This window comes from Xiphophorus couchianus, chromosome 8 (assembly GCF_001444195.1).
Source record: "Xiphophorus couchianus chromosome 8, X_couchianus-1.0, whole genome shotgun sequence".
Lineage (NCBI taxonomy): Eukaryota > Metazoa > Chordata > Actinopteri > Cyprinodontiformes > Poeciliidae > Xiphophorus > Xiphophorus couchianus.
In genome coordinates, this window is record NC_040235.1 from 19,035,187 (window position 1) to 19,055,987 (window position 20,801).

Here is a 20,801-nt window from a genome sequence, read left to right on the forward strand (position 1 = left end):
AAAATTCAAGTGTAGAACTGCTGAGAGGACATTATAGGTCCTGACTACTTGTGCAATATGTCTTAAAATTTGATGTGGTAGTTATCACACTATGAGTAGATCAGCAGTTGTAATTCTTCACCATGCAAGAAAATTCTGCTTACTATTAAGTTAAAAGTGTTGAATATTTTTTTATGATACTGTAAAGCATATTAGGTTTCATTTATAGAAACCAATTGACATTTCTTTTCATAATGCAGGTCTTACACAAATTAGGTATTTTATGTCGTGTATACTAAAATGAAAACAACTGAGCTTCACAGAAACGTTAATCACAATGACTTCTTTCCATCCTTAACATTACAGTTTGATATTTCTGTTTCTATGAGCAATTATTATTAAGAGGCAACCATAGAGATGTGCTTTCTAACTTCTAGCAAATCAGAATATCTCCATATTTTTTATGTACTTTAATAATTTAATTCTTTTTAGCATGATATTGTCTGTACTTTGCGCTGTCTCCCATCATTGCTTTTGGAGTAACTTGGGGACTTTTATCGAAAGTATGTGTTGGATTGGTTACATTTAGTTTTTACTTGGGCAAATTTAAACCACTACTTTCACTTGACCTTGAAAATTGCAACACAGTATTAGTCCGCCTTTGCAAAATACATCAGCGTCATAAGGGGGACACACCTCATGAACATGATGGGGCGTGATTTAAAAAAAAAAAAAATTCTAAAATTACAGCAGCTTAAGAATAGAAGTTGTTCTGTTGAATTTTGTTGAAGGCCACGAAAAAGCATAAACATGGTTCCCACAGAGTCTGGAAAAGCATTCAGTTTGATCAAAGTATTTTTAAGGGGTGGATAAAACAAATAGGGGGGTTGAAAAAATGCTTTTATTTGTTGTCTTTGTTTTTCATCCCCTGGTCAGCACAATAAATTTGGACAGTTGTAGGTGGTATAGTTCTTTTTACCTTCAAACTGCTTTGGGTTCCTGGATTGTCAGAATGGAAAGAGTTGATGAAGGATTTGGCACAGGCTAAAAACCAGCCCAGCTAAAACAGTATAAGGCCACAGCCATAGGAGGCTGTGCAGTGTATTAAACAGAGTGCCATGACATTTTTATTTTGTTTTTATTTTCCTCAAAGGAAAGTAGAAATAGTTTTTTTTTTGTTGGTTTTTTTTAATCAGTTTTCAAAGAAACCCAGTTTAACAAAAGAAGGAAAATTGGAAGGATTAGATGTGTGTATTCAAAACATTAAGGATTTGAGGATAACTGCCAGAGTTCCCCATTTTTACTTGTTTCTATTCTTTTCTGCAGAAAAGTGATGGTACAGGCGTTTGTCTCAGTTTCCACAGAGTCTTCCTCATAGCTTCTTTTCTTCCTCCTTTGTGCAAGTCTTTGTGTTGTCCACTTGCCGGGGTGCGCAGGGGCATGTTACTACTTGGCCACCTCTTTGTCTTCCAGCAAATAGACTACTCCAACCCCTCCCCTCCTTTTTGCCCAAAAATGCTTTAGTCTTCAATGAGTAGAAACTTTTCCTGGCCTACCCTGAAGCTGTAATTGGAGTCATGCATGGCAGATGAGGGAATTCCTAAGATTATTGGACTTTTCCTGCTCTTGGCAGCAGGTTATGCAGCTTTGAGCTGAGGTCAGGTCCAGTATGGAAAATGATAAAAGGATACTTGTAGATGAAAGAGGCAGGGTGGTGGTTCTGAGTTAGGGTAATCACAAAACTGCCTTACTTTGAAGATTGTACTGTAGGAATTGTTTGGAAAAATAACAGATATTGAATATTTTGTAACTATTTGAGCTAACTTTGAAATCTTAAATCATCCTAAATCGTATTGTAATGGTCTCTACAGCATTCCACAAACATTGTGAATTTTGTAAATAGACATATACTTATGTGATGCTTAAAAGTATATTTATATGAAACCAAAACTATTATTTTTTTCTATTCATCTGAACTTCTTTAGAAGGGTGAGGTTTTCGTTTTTACATTTGTGGAATGAAACTTAAAATAATGCCACAAGAAAGTGCTATTTCAAATTTATTGTTTGTAAGTTGAAATTGAAACTTTTTTCTTTTACATGTATTTTAAAATCCCTTTTTGTTAGGAGCTAAATGGCTTTAATTCTTTGTCTGCGTTATATTTTTTTCTTCACCCATTAGGTTTTTAAAGAACTGGCATATCAGGTTGTCTGGGCAAGTGACTGCATGTGTGGGTAACTGCATGAGTCTGTCGGTTTTTGGGAAAATGTACACATTTTTTTTTTGTCTTAACTGCATGGGAAAAGCGCACAAATGAGCCACCCTCTGAATCTTTTCAACTGCGTGATTGTGTAAAGGGAACTCATGATTCACTGCAATAGAAGATAGGAAAATTATCTTAGGTGACTATATGACCTGCTTCCAAGTTCACTTTAGCTGCATTTACTTTAAATGCACTTCCTGAAGCTGTTTGCCAAACTGAACAACCATTGTCATCATGAAGAGAAGAAAGCTCGGCTGTATTGTGAAACAGAACAGAAATTCTTGAGCGGTGACTGAAGAATGTGGTTTACTCAGGCTATGCAGCTGACACTGAGGAGCAGGACTTTCAGGTTATGTGAACTTAGCAGAAAAACACATGACACTTTGGTTAGGGTTCAAAGTTTATTGTTTATGTTTTCTTCTTACATCTGAGTGAAGTTCATTACAGGGTTTATGAAGCAATACCTTTTAGGAAACATGTGTTGAGCTGGTCTCTGCTTGCTGTGGTTCTACCAGTTAAGCAAGACAAACGCTAAAACCCTGATTATAAACCTTGACAAGAGACACGCCTACACACATAGGGTGAATCCGCCTTCCTGTAGCTTCATATTCCTTCCTATTAGCAGTGTTTACCAACAGCATGACTAATACCTGTATTTGTTCTCCGTTGTGCCGTCTTGTTCAGTGTTACGGAAAAGTCTAAATTTGTTTTCGAATGGTTTCTGGGGATGAAAGCATGAGTCACTCATCAATTTGTTTGTTAAATTCCCATTATAAAAAGTGACGAGGTTTTTGTTATGGAGTTTCTGTTTGATGTGGAAGGCAATCAGCTTCATCCTAACAAAAAAATATACCAAACACATCAGTGTAACCATTATGTAGTATTATATGCATGATGGTTGTGTTTCCCCCCCAGTTGATGCATGATCATGATTGTTTTATTGTTTCTTATTGAGATAAATGTTTTTCTTTCAGACCCTGTTCACACCCACCAAAGGTACCACAGTGATTACAGCTCATCTAGTGAAAGCCCATCAGTGGCCTCTTCAGATCCAGACTACAGGCTAGGTAAACAATCCTTAAATCTTTCAATGTTTTTGCATCAAGCATATAAAGGGGCAAAAATAAATTTAATTTAGCTTTATTTACTTACTTTAAACTTGTATTGAGTTATTAAACTAACAGCTGAGAAGAGTTAAGAAGCAATTCCAAAGCCAAACCTTGTTTTAAATTTATTCATTCATTTTCTATTGAAATATATTTAAAATCATGGGAACCAAGACACGGAAAAGCTTACATTTATTTGGGTGGAAATTACATTAATTTCTCTGAGTGTGCTGCTGTAATGTCATGTCACTTCACTCACACATATTCAGTGGATGTCAGCAGATTTTATTCATACTCCTGGCTTTGCCTGACTTAAGTGTTCTGTAACCACAATTCTGCTCAAACATGTTCATGCAAGTTTAATCACATCACCTTGTGGGTGTCAGGAGAGGTGTGTTAGATTGATCAAACTAAACGTGTTGCTTTGTGCTTGCTTGTGCAGCTAATATTCTCACATCTCTTGCAGCTAAGAAACCCAGCGAAGTGACGAGGTACGGCTCCCAGCTGGCGCTTGCAGAACAAGACGCCCTGTCACTGAGAAGCCACAACTCACAGAGACACAGGTAGTAAACACAGGCCCATTGCAGCTGTGTATCAGAAGACGTATTGTCCGTCACAAATTGACACCCTTGAAGTTACTGCTGCTTGGTATTCCTCAGCTCAGGGTAACTCAATCTTAGCAGAAGTTGTTTCATGCTGATCTTTTCAGCAACCCCTCTTTGCTCTCTAAAAGGTATACGTAGTTGTGTGGGAAACAGAAAACAGACCTCACTGTTTTTTTGAGATTTTCTCTGACAGGTGAACACCATCCATCTTCCCATGAACTGTGACTTGCTTTCCAGTTCCTGCTGAACTAAAGCATCCCCATTGCATGATGCTGCCACCACCGTGTTTCCCCAGTTGAGATGATGTGCAAAGTTAACTTTCTGCTAAGCGCAGCATTTTGTTAGGTTTTAGTCTCACCTGATCAGAGCAGCAGCAGTCCTTCATGTTTTCCCGGTCTCCTGCATGGCTGAGCAATCTTAATTGACATTTGTGGTCATAATATTGCAACATGTGAAGAAGTTTAAAGGGCCTGAATAATTTTCAAAGCTGATATCAGTTTATCTTTGTTTAAAACTTTTTCTAAATGGGCATAAATCTTAAAGCCATATTAGGTTTAATTTTGTCTGAGCATTTGGTTCATCCTGGTTATTTCATAACCATGAGATTTAAAACCATACAAACTAATTAATATGCCAGAGTTGAGAATAACACACAACTTTGAACTTTGCAAGGAAGAAAATCAAATGCAAACACAAGGAGATGCAAATTCCACACACACCCACAACTGATTTAGTATTACTATGAGTCACTCTGCTCCTGGATGTACTTAGCGTCATTTATTGTATTTTCTTAATGAGTATTGGGAAGTCAGAATTTCCTGAGTAAACGGTAATATTATGAATAGACTGCTTTTTGCACGTGCAGGGTTAATTTATTGATTTTTGTGTGAACATTCCTGTCCTGAGAAAACATGACGTGTGTATGGGTGAGCCTGTGTTGACTAATGAGTCTGTCTGTTGATGATGATGACGATGAGCTGGTATCTGCCCTTCCTACCCGCCAATGAGCAGAGCACCATCAGACAAAGCTGTCCCATTTTGGTCCTCTGGGCCACACACAGCTGGTGTGGCACAGCAGGATCGCCTCATGCCTCAACAGTGAGGTCATCTGATGTGACATTTACATTCAGTCCTCTTGATCTCTCTAATCTCTGGCATCACAGGCCTAAACAGCCTGCTGTTGCCATGCCTTTTCCCAAAGAGAAAATCATTTTGATCTGTCCCTCTGTTGCTCCCCGTTCCTGTTGTGGTGAAAAAAAATTCCTATATTTTGTGCAGCTTGTGTGCAGTTTGCCACAGATGCCTACAAGGCATCAATCACACAAGAAACTGCTGAGCTAACCAACCAACATTTGGTTCCCTTAAGGCAAAATGAAGGGCCTGCTGATGAAAGTGCTGAGATGCTCCTCCAGAGGCAAGAGGAGGAGGTGCAGCGGCTGCAGACGCAACTGGCCAATCGGCTGTCCAGGTCCAACTTCTACTCTGCAGACGAGCCCCTGCTCCAACCTCAGGCTTCAGCACTTGACCTTCAGGACCCTCTTTACACTCCTTTATCGCTCCGCAAAAACAAGGTTTGTGTACATTGTGAGTCAGTGCTTAAGGATGTGCACCAAAAGAGATAACTGTAATCCATCATAAAGACAGCTTTTAAGATACTAATCCAGAAACCCTTAAAGCTATCATTTCTACACCTCCCTTTCAGCTTAAACCCCCTACATGCAAGCAGCTTGAGGCTTGTTTATAATGCAGTTTTTGATGATTCGTGTACAAATTTAAATTGCATAAGCTCACTTGCCACAAACTTGTTGATTCCATGCTTATTTGATGTTTTGCAAAAGCTGCTGACTGCAGTGTTTAATTTATTCCAGCCTTTGTAGGGTTAATTGTAAATACATGGGATATGTGGGAACTTAAGAGTTTACTCAGACTTATTCCATCAATTATTGCAAATTTAGTAAAAATGTTTGTTGGTAAATGTAAAAACAAATTTGCTGATGTTGGGAACACATCCATGTGTGAGACATTCTTCCTCACATGTTTGTGGTGTGTTTAATTAATGTGATTTAGGATGTTGGGGTTACCAGTTGGAAACTTGAATTTGTGCACAGCCACGAAAAGCTGCAAAATATACACTGAGTGAATACAGCTTTCTGTGTTTGCTTTTTCTCTGTGCATTACCGACAGAACTATCATGGACCCGAGTTTGTGAAGATGGCCAGCGAGCCACCAGTAACCTTATCTGTGCCTTCATCAATCATGGTGAGATTTTAACTCTGCTCTTTTTTCAAATAAGAGTTTAACTATCCGTTTTGTAACTATTGCTGTTTCATCCCTAGCAACCGAAACGAAACAAGGTGGAAGAAGCACAAAGGAAGGTGGGCGTTGTGCTCCTGAATGGGCAAAAACTGGAGCTGGGCTGTGACCTTAAGGCAGTTTGCAAAGACGTTTTTGATATGGTGGTGGCTCACATTGGCCTCGTGGAGCACCATCTCTTTGGCCTTGCATACCTCAAAGGTAATTTGGAGATTTTGGGATTTATGCATTTGTAGTTGTATATCTCTTGTCATTTCAATCACAGTCACCTGTCTTGCCTATGTGGTTTTTTTTTTATCTATCTCGACACTAAATTCATCCTTTTGTTAATATAAATATATGGTGCTTTGGAGAAGTATTCATACCCCTTAGACATTTCCATATTTTGTTACATAAACTGAAAGATGAGTTTATTATACTGGATTTTTAAGTGATCAACACAAACCAATCATCTGTCCACAAAGGAAATGAAAGGATTGTCAGCATTTTTACTCATAAAAATCATAAAATTGTTGTCTGTCGTTGTATTCTGCCCCCTTTTCTTTACACCTAATCAGATTATTGACACAGACACTACTTTCTTTTCAGTCTGATTTATTTTCCATTTTCAATCTGTCACCTACTCTAATCCATTTTGTCTTTTTAAAAAAAATCCCACACAGAAACCGAGTTTTTCTTTGTTGAACCTGATGCCAAGCTCACCAAAGTAGCTCCTGATGGATGGAAGGAGCATCCCAAGAAAAGAAGAACCGACGTGCCTTTTAACCTTTTCTTGCGGATCAAATTCTTCCATGATGATGTCAACCTCATACAGTAAGCATATATTTTTACTCTGCGTGAATAACTCTGCTGCTTAATATATGCTTCCCTGGGATAGCACAATTAACATATAAAATATAAAGATCTATTTGACACTTCTTTTTTTTATCTATGTGGAAAACAGGCATGCTATGACCAAACACCAGCACTACCTACAACTGAGGAAGGATATCTTGGAGGAAAGGATGCGCTGCAACACAGAAAATGCCTTGCTTCTGGCTTCCCTGGCATTGCAGGCTGAATTTGGTGACTACCAACCTGAGGTAACCAAGATCATCTTTAAACAGTTGAAATGTAAATGTAAACTGAGTTGGAAATGTATAGATATTTTTACCCACTTACCCACTACCTCACAAATTCACAGAGCTACATGTCTTTATCTATATGCATGCGGCTGGTAATATCAGTATTGAACACATCACCGATTTTCTAAGTAAATGTATTTTAAAAGGAGCCATTCACATGATATTATAACCAGGTGTTAATGTCTGTGCTGCAGCTTCATGGGAAGACATATTTCAGACTGGAGCACTACCTGCCAGTGTCCATCTTGGATAAGGTGGACCAGACAACTCTTCGGGAAGAACTGCCTAAACTTCACAGTAACTACTATGGTGCATCAGAATCAGAGGCAGAGTTTGAGTTTCTCAAGGTTAGGTTCATTTTATATGAATATATAAAATGCTCTAATACATTGAATTTGAAACTTACTGCTATTTGGATTCTATAATGTATAAAAAATTAATAAACACAATAATAAGTCAGATAATGACTGTATTTCTTAGTAAATATTTGATAATATTTATTAAATATTTATGATATAAATATTTACTAAGAAATACTAAGTACATACATTATAAATGGAGTTTGGTCTATATAGAAAATTCAAATTGCTAATTCTTCTCAATATTTGACCCTTTTGTGGATTTTTTTATTTGTCTCAATGTAGACTTACTTACTGATTTATATATATATATTTTTGTGTTGTGTTTTAATTTTGGGGTATTTAACATTTAAGAACTCGTGTTTGTCTTAAAGGCGAGCCAGAGGCTGGCTGAGTATGGAGTCCATTTCCATCGAGTCCTTCCAGAGAAGAGGTCTCAATCAGGCGTCATGTTGGGGATCTACTCCAAAGGCGTGCTCATTTTTGAAGTTCTTAATGGAAATCGTACCCCAGCGCTGAGGTTCCCCTGGAGGGAGACCAAGAAGATTTCCTTTGCAGTACGCACTTGTCTCCTATTTTGAGTCTCTATAAATAATATCAGTTTGTCTGGAAAGATTAGATTAATTGTTTGTGATTGTTTATTTTTTTTCTTCCTTAAGAAAAAGAAAATTTGCCTTCAGAACACATCGGATGAGGTCAAACACCTTTTCCAGACTGACAGCAACAGGACATGTCAGTATCTGCTGCAGCTGTGTTCGGATCAGCACAAGTTCCAACTGCAGTCGAAGGCGCGACAAAACAACCAGGAGCTGCAGGATCTTGGTATGTCTGAAGCAGAGAGTCACAAATATCTAAACATCTATCTACATGGAGTTTTCTAACCAATTTGGCTAGCTTATGAACCTGTTAACTTGTATTTGTACAGCAGGAGTACAGCTATTTTTTTAACACAATTTTTAAACTTTGTATTACTGCAGCTTCAGTGATCTGGGGAGAGAGGTCTCTGTCGAAAGCAATGAGAACATTATTTAAAAAGTTCTGAAATAACCTCTTAGCAATAATCTCAGATGTTACATATTGAAATTAGTTTTGAACAATAATCAATATTTGTGTGTAGCATATTGAATAAAACAGGCTGAGAAAGAAAAATGAGCTCCAGTGAGGAAAATAAAATGCAGAAATCTTTAGTAATAACTGTCAAAACTATGAGCAATAATTGTGCTACAACAGTTGTGCCTTTATAGCACACTAACTCCACGGAAGCATTCACAGAATAAAAGCTGCAAGAGCTGTCGTAAAGGAGCACTTCCAAACACAAAATTCTGGGAGTATGCTTTTTTTTTAATTTATTTAATTTTTAATAAACAAAATGTAAAACATGTCCAGTAACATTGCCAGTTTAAATCTCTAGAAAGTGACTTAATCTTTTACTCTCCTCTCTCCATACCTGAATTAAGTCATCATTCATCAGCCATTGATATTCTTCATGTTCTACTGGGTTTAAATGTTACATTTGCAAACAAAAACACCATTTAATCCTGCCGTATATTTAAGGGTTGTCAGGACATATCATCTTCAGAGGAGATTTAATTTAGAAGTAACTGAAATAAAAGGCTGAGAATATTCAACCAGGTAGAAACATTTAACACCATCCTTCACATCGAAAAGTACAAACTTCCAACTGGTGTTTTTCAAGAGCAAATTTCTACCCGAGCAATCCAATTTGGTTCCGAATCCTCCAGCAGAAACAAGTAGAAAATATTTAGCATTTCATCTTCTTGTTCATCAGAGAACTGCCCCTTGAGCAGCATGCAGTACTCCGTAGACTCTCAGGGTGGAGACGCATCAGCCCGGATAGCACGTCCCGTCAGCCTGGCCCAGAGCTTATCCACGCGCTCCAACCCGGAACACCTGAAGAGGATCTCGTACTCGGAGGTGGCTCTCAACAAGACACCGGCCGGCTCAGTATTAGTCCATGACGAGCTCCACCTTCCAGGTTACAACCCGCTAGCCTCCACCGCCTTTACCAATCCACGATTGATGAGTCGGTCCCACCACAACCTGGCACAGATGTCAGAGTCGGAGCAGAACCCAGTGTTGGATTTGCTCCGTTCGTCAAATGCTAGATTGACCCAGCCCCAGTTAAACCAGGCAACTTCCAACTTCCAGCAACGTCAGCGGGCAAGCTCAGACACTGATTCAATTTCTCATCTTCAGGACATGTAAGTAAATAAAATGTAAATGTTAAAAGCTACACGCTTTTTCTGAACACTGAACACAAAAGTGCATATTCCGAGGAGAACCAAGCAAATTTTGCATTTTTACGGCTTTATTTTATGAAACATTTTTCCAAGTTACTTATTTAGATGGGTCCCGAGTAGGGATGGGCAATAAATTAATTTTATTGATTTATCAAATTTTCTGTTTATGATTGTTTTTGGTTTGTTTGTTTTTTGTTTTTTTATACCAATGCATTCTGGGTTTTTGTAGTTTAGTGATATCAACCTGCCCTATCATCTTGTTTCACAAGCATATTTTGTAGATTGTATTTACTTCAACTTTAAATTCAGGTCAACTTCCACAAGAAATAATTGAAATAAAAGTTAAGCTAAGTTTCTGTCATTTGACATTTATTTAAAAAAAAAAAAAGTGAGAGGAAAAAATGATTAGAATCTGATTTGTAATGAAAAAATTCATTCCTCCCAGGCCTAGTCCAGTGTGTGCTTGTGGGTTGTTTCTGTAAACCCCTTTGTGCTGACTTTAGTATACAGTAAGATTATTAAGTGAGGATTTGTTTCAGGAATCTAACCTATGCTTTGACTTTAGAGATACAACGGACAGATCTCTGCCTAATTGACTCTCTGGGGGGAATCTCTGTGTGTGGGGGTACACAATCCCCTGTGTCCGTGGGAGACTGTACCTGGCTCTGTGTTTGCTGGTTTATTTAGCCCAGCTAAATCAATTTCACGTTGCCAGGAACTTCTAATGCATTGCGATTGCTTCCAACATTTTTGAAAAAACAGCTGGAATCTGAGAAACGGTTGAATAAAGCACATCACTTTATATTGCATTTGGTGTCAGTTTAGTTTTGCCTCCCTTGTTCGTCCCACCAGTACTGAGCACAATCAAGATGATTAACACTGGAAGGTGGAACAACATTCCCTCCCACCATATTTTGTCCCCCCTGGCTTCAAACAGATCTCTGCAGTTGTGAAATCTTCATAGAAACACTTAGCAGAGTTTTATCTCTTCAAATAGAGATTAATATTATTACATCTGGAGAATGTTTTTCATCCCTCTATTACTTCATGTTTGAACTATTTCAATTCCCTATATGCTGGTCTGTACCAGTCTTCCCTCCACCAATTACAAACTTTCCAGAATGCAGCGCTCTCATCTTCTAAAGGCAACTTTACATCCAGTGCCTCCCAGTCCATTTTAGAATCAATTATAAACTTTTATTGTTGGCTTATAAAGTTTAAAATGGTCTTGTCCCACCATATTTATGTGGCCTACTAAACATTTACACTGCAGTCAAACAACCAGTTCCTTTTACATGCTTCAAGGTCTAAAGTGAAATACAAAAAGCCCTGAAGCTTCTGTGGAGGCTGAAACAAAACTGTTGAACAGTCTGGGACCTTGTTAGAGCAGATGATGTTCCTTCATTTCTGTTTATTTATTCTAAGTTTGTTTTGGGGTTTTTTCCAAATGATTTGTAAAGCACTTTGGTTATCATTTTTTAATGTGCTGTATAGATAAACTGGCATCCTTCTCTCTTTCTCAGGCCATTGGGTTCAGTTCTCCAGAACAGCCCATCATGGCACCTCAGTCAGTCCAAAAAGGAGTCAGACTCATCTTCCATTGAGGACAATGGCCAAGCATATGTAGTTGGTAAGATTCATTTTTTAGATTATTACAAAAAAAAAATAGAATATATATGAAGAGGTTTTCCGCAAGAAAAATTTCTTGCTCAGACTGTAGACTGGATCTTTGTCTTACTCCAGCATTTACATGGCTTAAGTACATTTTTCCACATTATATTGAGGTAAAACCTACTTAACAATTGTTTCTTCAGTATCAGAAGAAACAATTCTCTAGATATCAGTTTTTCTTTTTTGAGTATCCAATTAGAAGAGTGAGCAAAGCTACATAAAAATCCTTTATTCCAGCTCTTATGGAGTCCCTCAATTCAATAACAAACTTAAATTAACTAAAAATAACCCCCCACAAATTACAGAGATATATTTATGGTAAATATTTCCTCAATACAAATGTGTTTTATAGTTTATTTAGAAAAGCAAGAAAAGTATTGAAACATTTTCCTAGTGCACTGCAGGACTATTTTAAAAGCAAGCATAGCCTGTTCATCAACAGAACAACAAATCTCCTGTACAATAAGTAAAAAGTGAATCACTAACGGCTGATCTCTTGTTCACAGGTGTCAGTATGCACAGTTCCTCTGGAGCTCCTTCAACTCCAGCTTCTGCTAATGGTATGCATGATGTATTAAAAAGGATTTAGGAATCTGCACTAAAACATGACCATTTTCTTCTTCTGTCAGTTGACCGCACATGACAGTACAATCTGGATACAAGCCAAAATTAGAAGTCTGTAAATCTGACTTACATAATCTAGAATTGAGCCTTTGTTCTTATTCTGCTGCTGGCCTGTGAATCTGAACTTTGGCTACAGTCTCGCTATTTAATAGCTTCATGTACGTCTCTCATTTCTTCTTTATTCTCGCTGTTTTGCTGAAGTCTGAGTCCGTCATCACCACTCTGTTTTCATCTAGAGTGGATGAATGGTTACTGTGTTGTTTTTTTTAAATGTAGTCAGGGTAGCCTACAGTTGATCCAGCTAATATTAAGAAATGCCTAATTCAGAGAAGGGGAGGTGTCTCCCGACAATAATGTATTTAACTAAAAATGCTACTTTTTATTTTTTTTATTGTACAGATTCTTTGAAGAAAAAGCTGAATGAGCTGCCAACTCTAGAGAGAGAGATCACAACTGTAAACTTAAAGAAAGATGCGAAATATGGGCTGGGTAGGAATCCATATTCATATTTATTTGTGATGTTTACTTCACGAAAGAGAGAGTTTCTCAGCATACAAATGCACTGCAGTTTTATCCCAAACATAGATTTTAACTAATGGGCTGAAATAGTTTAAACTCAGTTGGATTGAATGGATTTTTGTAGGGAACATACATTTTTTAAGCCTCGTTACAAATGCTTAGGTCTGGACTTTGCTCATTCTTTTACCTGTGTTAGAACATGGCTTGTGGTAAACTTTGTTGAAATTTGCCTAATGTGAAAAAGGTTTAGGGAATATTATTACTTTTGTGAGTTTATATCTGTGCTTGTGTGTGTTGTAGGATTTCAGGTTGTTGGAGGGGAGAACTCTGGCCGTACAAACCTCGGTACTATCATTAGCTCCATCACTCCTGGAGGTCCTGCTGATCTAAATGGACTTCTAAAACCTGGTAGGAGACTAATTCATAGTGACTTCATTTTTATACCCTGCTGTAAATTACTCCTTTGCTATATTACTTTGTTGTTAACAGTGACTAATTGTTTTAGGTGACCGGCTGATATCTGTGAATGATATAAACCTGGATGGATATCCTCATGATGAAACTGTTAACATCCTTCAGAGCGCTCCTGATGATGTCACTCTGGTAGTGTCACAACCAAAAGAGAGGCTCTATCAGGATAAACGTAAGGACATAAATCTGTTAAGTTACAAGTAAAATGTCTGATTATTTACATTCCTCTTAGGCTTACATCACTTCCCTTTTCCCTTCTTTTGTCAGATTGTTCTCCATTTGTTCCCCAACCACCCAAATCATATTTTAATTCACCTAAACCTGCTCAGAGACCAGAGCGAGAGGTTGACCCGTCATCAGAGGAACATCATGGCACGGTCAGCCCCGTTCTTCCTCTCCAGGGCGCCGGCATTCCCACTTCTGCCTTCTCGCCGGCACGTCAGCTCAGCAGCCTCGGCTCTCAGGATTCTAGGACGAGCAGCTCGGCTAAAGTCAACCAGCCGCCTCGCGATAGAGTTCAGCAGGCCTTGGAAAGAGTAAAAGCTGCTGCCTCCTCTGAAACCGCTACCGAATCTCGAGGACCGGAGCCAAAGGTTGAATTGAATCAGTCGCCTCCAGCTCTGCCTCCGAAAACTAGAAGAGTCAAACTTTCAGTAGTTCCTCCGGTTTCTGAGCAGTCCGACAGGGGGGATACAGACATGGATGAAGAGACTTATTCCAGTAGTCAAGAAAAAGTGAAGGCCAAAAAGGTGCGGTCCTTGTTGTTATGAATTTAGTGCTTTAAATAATGTTTGCCCTCCATTTCCCAACATAATAGTTTTGAGAGACCATAAATCATCTTTTAGTTTTGTTGGAGCAAATCCTTCACCCATGAACACAAGCATCACAAATTAGCTATCCCGATGCTTGACACCACTAACTGCCTGTGGTTAACCTTTGACCTACTGTTATGGGTGTTAGTGGAAAGCACGTTTTTGTTTTTTTGCCTGTATAGTGCATGATATGCATCTGACTTCAAATTTATCTTCTTCACTTGGCCTTGATCACCCTTTTCTCACTGCATGTTCAATTCACCTTGATGCCATGTTCTCTGTTTGCAGGAAAACATCATGGAAAATTTAAATGATAATGCCCCAGGGGTCAATAGTCTCCGTCCAGGAGATCTATTTGACGTTGAGCTGTCCAAAATAGACAGCAGCCTGGGCATAAATGTCACGGTACTGTTCGACAAGGTTTTCACCCTCTCTTTGTTTTGGCTCCTTTCTGGCTCATCCTCCTCACTGTCGCTCTTCTGTGTTTGGTTTGTTTTTGGTTGGTTTTCTTAATGCTTTCTTTTGGAATAGCTTTTGGTGATATAACTAATTTTGCATGTGTTTTGTTTTTTATCTATTCATTTTTAAAAAATGCTAATAAAGTCCTGGTATCTTTTGCACTTTGGCAATAATGACCAACAACTGCATACAAAGAGCTGCTTTGTGGGATTTTCTATGGCTGGCTTCAGTTTATGATTGACTTTTTCTGGAGCCCCATTAATCAAACTTTTCTCTCAGGGAATTCAGAAATTGATTTGCTGGGATTTCTACTTAGAGAGAGCAACATTCAATTTACCAGTTACTAGATTATGTATTTCCCCATAAGCTGTCAGCTTTGCAATATGGTTAGTGATAATTTATTGTCTTAACATTTCTTACTTGCAGTGTTTATTTAGAATCTGATTATACACATTTTGAGCTCATACTATATTCATCAAAAGGACAAAAAAGTTACCTGAGTGTTGTTGATCATTTGTGCTTTACATGTCTAATGTACGTATATTTGTCAATAACATCATGTTGAAGAATGTGGTATCATTTTCAAATACATTTTTGCTGAATGATAAATGCTTCAACTGTTATCTTAGAAAATCAAGACTTATTACTCAGTACCCCAGTAGTTAGTAGCCCCCTGCTAAAGCCCTAGAATTTTAGACCCTTTTACTGCAGTGCTCTGCCACTTTATAGCTTTGGAGATTTCTTATACAAAGTTCCAAGTCTGGCTTTCAGATATCTTCTGTTTTTGCTTTAGATCCTCAAATTAATTCAAATGTTAGACAGAGATCATCTGAGTAAATTAACAATGCAGTTGTTAAACTATGGTTTAATTTATTAAAGGTGGAAAATTGTCCTTACTGTATGTGAAATGTTATTGTCTCCCAAACCTAAAAACCGGCTGTACCTCACTGACAGCAACAACTTACCATTTTAAGTCCACACTTTGTCTAGGCCCCTCCAGAACCTTTTAGTTTTTCAGCCATGTAAAAGTAGTTTCAACTTCCCAGACTATCACATTACCACAACCATGTTTGACAGTCAGTGTAATGTCATTTCTCCAAAACGTTGTTAGTTTTATGCCAGATGTTGCAGGATGCACACTTTCCAAAAGTCCCTGTTTTGTCTTGTTACTGCAAGGATTATTTTAGTTAGAGCTTTGCAGATCATGTTTTTCTGCAAATGTATAGCTGGGCCTTTTGTTGTTGTTGCTCAGCTGTGGTCCATCCATCCATCCATTTTCTGTTCACCCTTGTCCCTAATGGGGTCGGGAGGGTTGCTGGTGCCTATCTCCAGCTACGTTCCGGGCGGGAGGCGGGGTACACCCTGGACAGGTCGCCAGTCTGTCGCAGGGCAACACAGAAACAGACAGGACAAACAACCATGCACACTCACACTCATACCTAGGGAGAATTTAGATAGACCAATTAACCTGACAGTCATGTTTTTGGACTGTGGGAGGAAGCCGGAGTACCCGGAGAGAACCCACGCATGCACAGGGAGAACATGCAAACTCCATGCAGAAAGACCCCGGGCCGGGAATCGAACCCAGGACCTTCTTGCTGCAAGGCAACAGTGCTACCAACTGCGCCACTGAGCAGCTGTGGTCTTAGACTTGAATTTATCTAATGGGTGTCTTTTTTTTCTTATTGTGAACTATGGACAGGAATGCTAACTGAGCAAAGTGAGGCCTGGAGTGCTTTAGATATTGTTCTGGCTTCTTTTGTGGCCTCCTGGTTGAATTGTTGTGAGAGGTCATACACTCCTAGGATTAATTCACAAGTCTGTATTTCTTCCATGTCTACATAATGACTCTTATTGGAGTTCATCATAGTTGTAAAATCTAAGAAATTACTTTTTTACCCAGACTTGCAGATGACACTGGGTTTATGTAAGATGATTTGTTGTTACTTGAGTTTTCTTAGCTCACATTGTCAGATGGGTTATAGCTAAGTGATTTGTTTTTTATTCAACCAGTTTGCTGGGTGTTGATTCATAATTTCGTAACTTATTCACAATGGCTTGTTTTTTTTTCGACAGCTGTTTTCACTGAAATAATTCAAAAACTGTATTTCGTTTTTACTCACATTATCTTTGTCTGACACAAAAATCTGCTTGCTGTAAAACCTTTAATGTGGCAGAAAATACATGAAAAGTATTTTTCACTGTTTAGACGAGGACTTATTTAGTTTGCATTTGATGATATTATCTTGGTCTAATATTAAATTAGCTTGATCTGAAACCTTAATGTGACAAACAAAGCAACAGCACAAGAAATTTTGAAGGAGTTAAATACTTTTTCCCAGTGCTGTGCCTCCCTTGCCATCCTCCTGACTGTTCATGACAGCTAAATAAACTCTGGTCTTCATCCAGCCTTTTTTTGGTCACAGTTCCAGTTGTTTTAAACTTATTAGTTATTGTTTTGACTGTACAGGCAAATCTAGGCAATTAGCCACTTTAATGACATTCTCACCCATTTTTAGGAGTGCCAAGTGGACTGTCGATGTCAGCTTTACAGCTCAGAGAAAAAGAAAGCCACAGATCACAAATTTATAGTGCTAATTCAGACTAAAGCCACTATGATGCCATGATTTTGTTTAAAAAAAAATATTTATTTGTGATTTAAAAAAAAAAAAAATTATGAAAGGGGGAAAAAACAATTTAAGAAATTATGACATCTTTACCAGAGGTGTTAATAGTTGCTGAGAGCACTGGAAAAGATCCAACACTTGTTTAAGATAATTTTAAAAACTCAATGTCTAGACATTTTATTTGATGGAGCAATTTTCAGTTAGAACTTTAAGGTAGAATAGAAAAATAAAAAATCTAACATCAGCCATTAACCCAAATAGAAACATCTTAAAAGTAGCAACTTCCTTTGGCTGAAGAGTTTTTTATTTCTTAGGGTGGAGCTAACACAACAGTGCGACATGGAGGCATCTATGTCAAAGCCCTTATACCTAAAGGAGCTGCAGAGCTCGATGGGAGGATACAGAAAGGTGAGCAGTTAAAAACCGATGCTACAAACATTAAAGTGGAGATAAATTAACTAATTATGGGTGTGTCATTGGCTCAGGTGATCGAGTATTAGCGGTCAATGGAAAGAGTCTAGAGGGAGCTACTCATCACCAGGCTGTCGATGTCCTCAGAGACACAGGCCAGGTTGGGGCTGGCACTTACATGGATAACAAGCTGTTCAGCAGTCACCCAGATGGCTTTTTACACTATGTAAATCACGTTTTGTGTGTGCAGACGGTTCACTTGCGCCTGGAGAAAGGTCTTTCACCTGTGAACAGCAATCAAGCTCCCCTCACCCCTCAACCCAACACCCGCATTTCTGCCAGTAACCACACTCAAACAAAGGACAAGGAGCAGCCACCAGAGGCCAAAGATAAACCCGAGTACAGCTTCGTCACGCAAGGTAAGACTTAATGAGGAGGATTCTTAGATGGTGTGTAGCTTCACAAGATTTTCCTTGAAAAGCTCATTAGTTTCCACAGACTGAGGTTGTCTTATCTTGAATACCACTGATTATTTGAGCCAGCAATTTTTCAGAAATATTCACAATACAACCCTTTGTTCTCGCTCCCGGCAAAGTAACTTGCCATAGATAATGTGATTTGAAAGGAAATGAGCATGTCTGAACAAGCCATTAGCTGTGCCCTGGTGCCTATTCAGGGCTGAGCGGGCGGTCAGAACAAGCTGAACTTCCTAGAACTGGAGAAGAAGCCGAACACATTTATTCCTGGAATGACTTTGATTAAACATTTAAAAATTACATGTTTGTTTTTTATATTCACCTCGTTTTTAAGTAAATGTACTAGAAATATATTTTTTAATTAAACACGAAACACCACAAATAGTTGCGTCAGCAGTTGTGCCTATGCCTCAAGTTGTTTAATAGGTTTTACTGTATGCTTCCCATTGTTATATGGTATGTGATTGGTTTACATTAAATTACATGATCTAAGACAGCTATAGTATCATAAAATTTCATCATCTCTGCCATGCAGATGTGTTCATACTCTGATGTAGAGCATAGTTCACCTGGTTTTAAATTCTTGCTCAATCTACCATTTGAAAAACATGGCACAATTGCAAAACCTTCCAGGATGTAGCTGTCCACCTTTACTGACTGGACAAAAAGAGCTTTGATCAGAGAAGCAGTCAAGAGGCCCATAGTAGCTTTGATGGAGCTGCAGAGACCACCAGCTCAGGTGGAAGAATCTGTGAAGAAGACAACTATTAGCACTATACAAATGTGGTCTGTGTATTTAAAGAAAAAGTGGCAAAATTGTTGAAAGAAAGCTATAAGTTGGGTCTGCCATTTTCCACAAGCCATGTAGAGGACGCTGTAAATGAAAACAGCCACCTTGAATTCACTTTGATTGAATTTTTGTTTTGCAAAGAATCATCAGAAATATCAGGCCGTAAATATGGAAAAGTTGTAGATGTTCCCCAAATGGACTTGCAGCTGCAATTGCACTGAAATGTGTTTTTCATGAAGTACACTGAGGAGGGATTGCATACAAATGAACACAAAATTTTTTTCAGATTCTTCTATGTAAAAAGGGAAAAAACCCATATGTGAAAAACTTCTAAGGGTGTAAAAATGAAGGATTCAAATCTTCTACCTGTAAGAGTCGGGTTTAGATGTAAACATGGAACCTTGAGGCAGGAATTTCAGGGCATAATTGTGACTAATCAAGCCAACGCTATCTAGTCATACTTTAACCAGAGAACTGAAATGGCTGAGTAGCTTCTGATTTACTTGATAATTAGATTTGTTTCTCTAAGAAGGTTGTGCAGCCAAATGGAAATTTCGGGTAATATCGCAAAGTAAGAAGGAAATCTAATAACAAGTAACTTTCATTCTTTATTAACTGAGCAATCCTCGGCGTGGTTCTCACTGCAGATTAACATCTTCCTTCTGACAGATAACATGTTTGAGGTCCGTCTGCTGAAGAACACTTCTGGACTCGGCTTCAGCTTCAGCCGAGAAGAGCATCCCCCTGATGAGCCCAATGGCCCCAGCCTGGTGAGAGTGAAGAAGCTTTTCCCGGGCCAGCCAGCTGCAGAGAGTGGCCGCATCAACGTGGGCGACGTCATCTTGCGAGTCAATCAAACCTCGCTGAAAGGACTCTCACAACATGTTTGTACTTCTCTTTTTTTGTGTAATTGGAATTCAAATTTCTCAGCAGCATTATTTTGGTCATTATGTTTTTTTTATCACATATATTTTTGGGGGCATTTGTTGGCACCTAGGAGGTGATATCAGCCTTACGAGGAACTGGACAGGAAGTGACGCTCCTGCTCTGTAGGCCTGAAAAAGGTGTTCTTCGAGATATGGACGCCTCAGCTTTGGTGAGCTGCTTAAAAAAACAACAAAAAAAATACATTTTTATATTTACAGTTTGTTAAATAATAGAAATAAAAAATAACATATTTCTTCTTAGACACCCAAACCATCACCCAGGAAGGTGCCTGTAACCATTACAGAACCCAGTCTGAGCTTGAGCAGGACAGCATCTCCTCCTGGGACGACTTCAAAAACCCCCGTGGAAGAGGCTCTGGCGAGGCTGAACTTCAAGAGCCCCGGCCGACACAACAGCTACAGCGACAGCACCGACGGTGATGAGGAGGTGGAGAAAGCTTTCACCTCCAGCGCCTTTGAACACAGCTTGCAAAACTGGGACATGAGTGTCTATCAAACGCCCGGTGGCAACTCAGAACTGGGACGCTTTGACAGCTCTGGTCAGCTGGATGGCACCTTCCACTCAGCTTTTTATTCTCCGATCCTCTCAAAGACAAGATTGGACCTCAGCAACAGGTACCTGATCTGTTATGTTAACCCTTGCAATTGTAGACATTTAGCTTAGGTCCGAGTTTTCTACATGGCCCTCAACATTATGAAAAACGGCATATTTCGTCACAGGTGATAAATAAAACTGAGGAACTTTTCAGTACCTTTCTGTTATCTGCTGAAAGTCTTGATTCTCTCACCCTTAACATTCTGTAGCTTCCCTTGTCTCCATGCTTCCTTTGATTTTATTTTAGACACTTCACTGACTTATAATTTCTAACTTATTTTTGTTTGATGAGAGTTGATGTATCTGCACCTGTCATCACGTGTTGTGCATTCTCTGAGCAGGAAGTTATTTAAGACCCGATTTCAGTCACTAGCCAGTTTCTTGATGCA

The 20,801-nt window shown here is 38.7% G+C and overlaps 1 protein-coding gene across 4 annotated transcripts in view; it reads left to right on the forward strand.

Moving 5' to 3' along the window:
• ptpn13 (protein tyrosine phosphatase non-receptor type 13) overlaps window positions 1–20,801 on the forward strand; it is a 47,406-nt gene that overhangs the window by 20,893 nt on the left and 5,712 nt on the right. The window contains exons 8-31 of one of the 4 annotated variants that reach the window (XM_028025131.1): window positions 3,217–3,309; window positions 3,815–3,911; window positions 5,320–5,524; window positions 6,138–6,212; window positions 6,290–6,467; window positions 6,929–7,079; window positions 7,210–7,348; window positions 7,585–7,737; window positions 8,124–8,306; window positions 8,409–8,571; window positions 9,539–9,971; window positions 11,534–11,640; window positions 12,188–12,241; window positions 12,705–12,794; window positions 13,125–13,232; window positions 13,330–13,467; window positions 13,563–14,044; window positions 14,396–14,527; window positions 17,508–17,601; window positions 17,679–17,764; window positions 17,855–18,023; window positions 19,540–19,754; window positions 19,868–19,966; window positions 20,059–20,432. In XM_028025131.1, the coding sequence (XP_027880932.1) occupies window positions 3,217–3,309; window positions 3,815–3,911; window positions 5,320–5,524; window positions 6,138–6,212; window positions 6,290–6,467; window positions 6,929–7,079; window positions 7,210–7,348; window positions 7,585–7,737; window positions 8,124–8,306; window positions 8,409–8,571; window positions 9,539–9,971; window positions 11,534–11,640; window positions 12,188–12,241; window positions 12,705–12,794; window positions 13,125–13,232; window positions 13,330–13,467; window positions 13,563–14,044; window positions 14,396–14,527; window positions 17,508–17,601; window positions 17,679–17,764; window positions 17,855–18,023; window positions 19,540–19,754; window positions 19,868–19,966; window positions 20,059–20,432 (4,018 nt within the window). The remainder of the gene's footprint in view (window positions 1–3,216; window positions 3,310–3,814; window positions 3,912–5,319; window positions 5,525–6,137; window positions 6,213–6,289; window positions 6,468–6,928; window positions 7,080–7,209; window positions 7,349–7,584; window positions 7,738–8,123; window positions 8,307–8,408; window positions 8,572–9,538; window positions 9,972–11,533; window positions 11,641–12,187; window positions 12,242–12,704; window positions 12,795–13,124; window positions 13,233–13,329; window positions 13,468–13,562; window positions 14,045–14,395; window positions 14,528–17,507; window positions 17,602–17,678; window positions 17,765–17,854; window positions 18,024–19,539; window positions 19,755–19,867; window positions 19,967–20,058; window positions 20,433–20,801) is intronic. The other 3 variants (XM_028025132.1, XM_028025135.1, XM_028025134.1) reach the window with 3 other exon arrangements.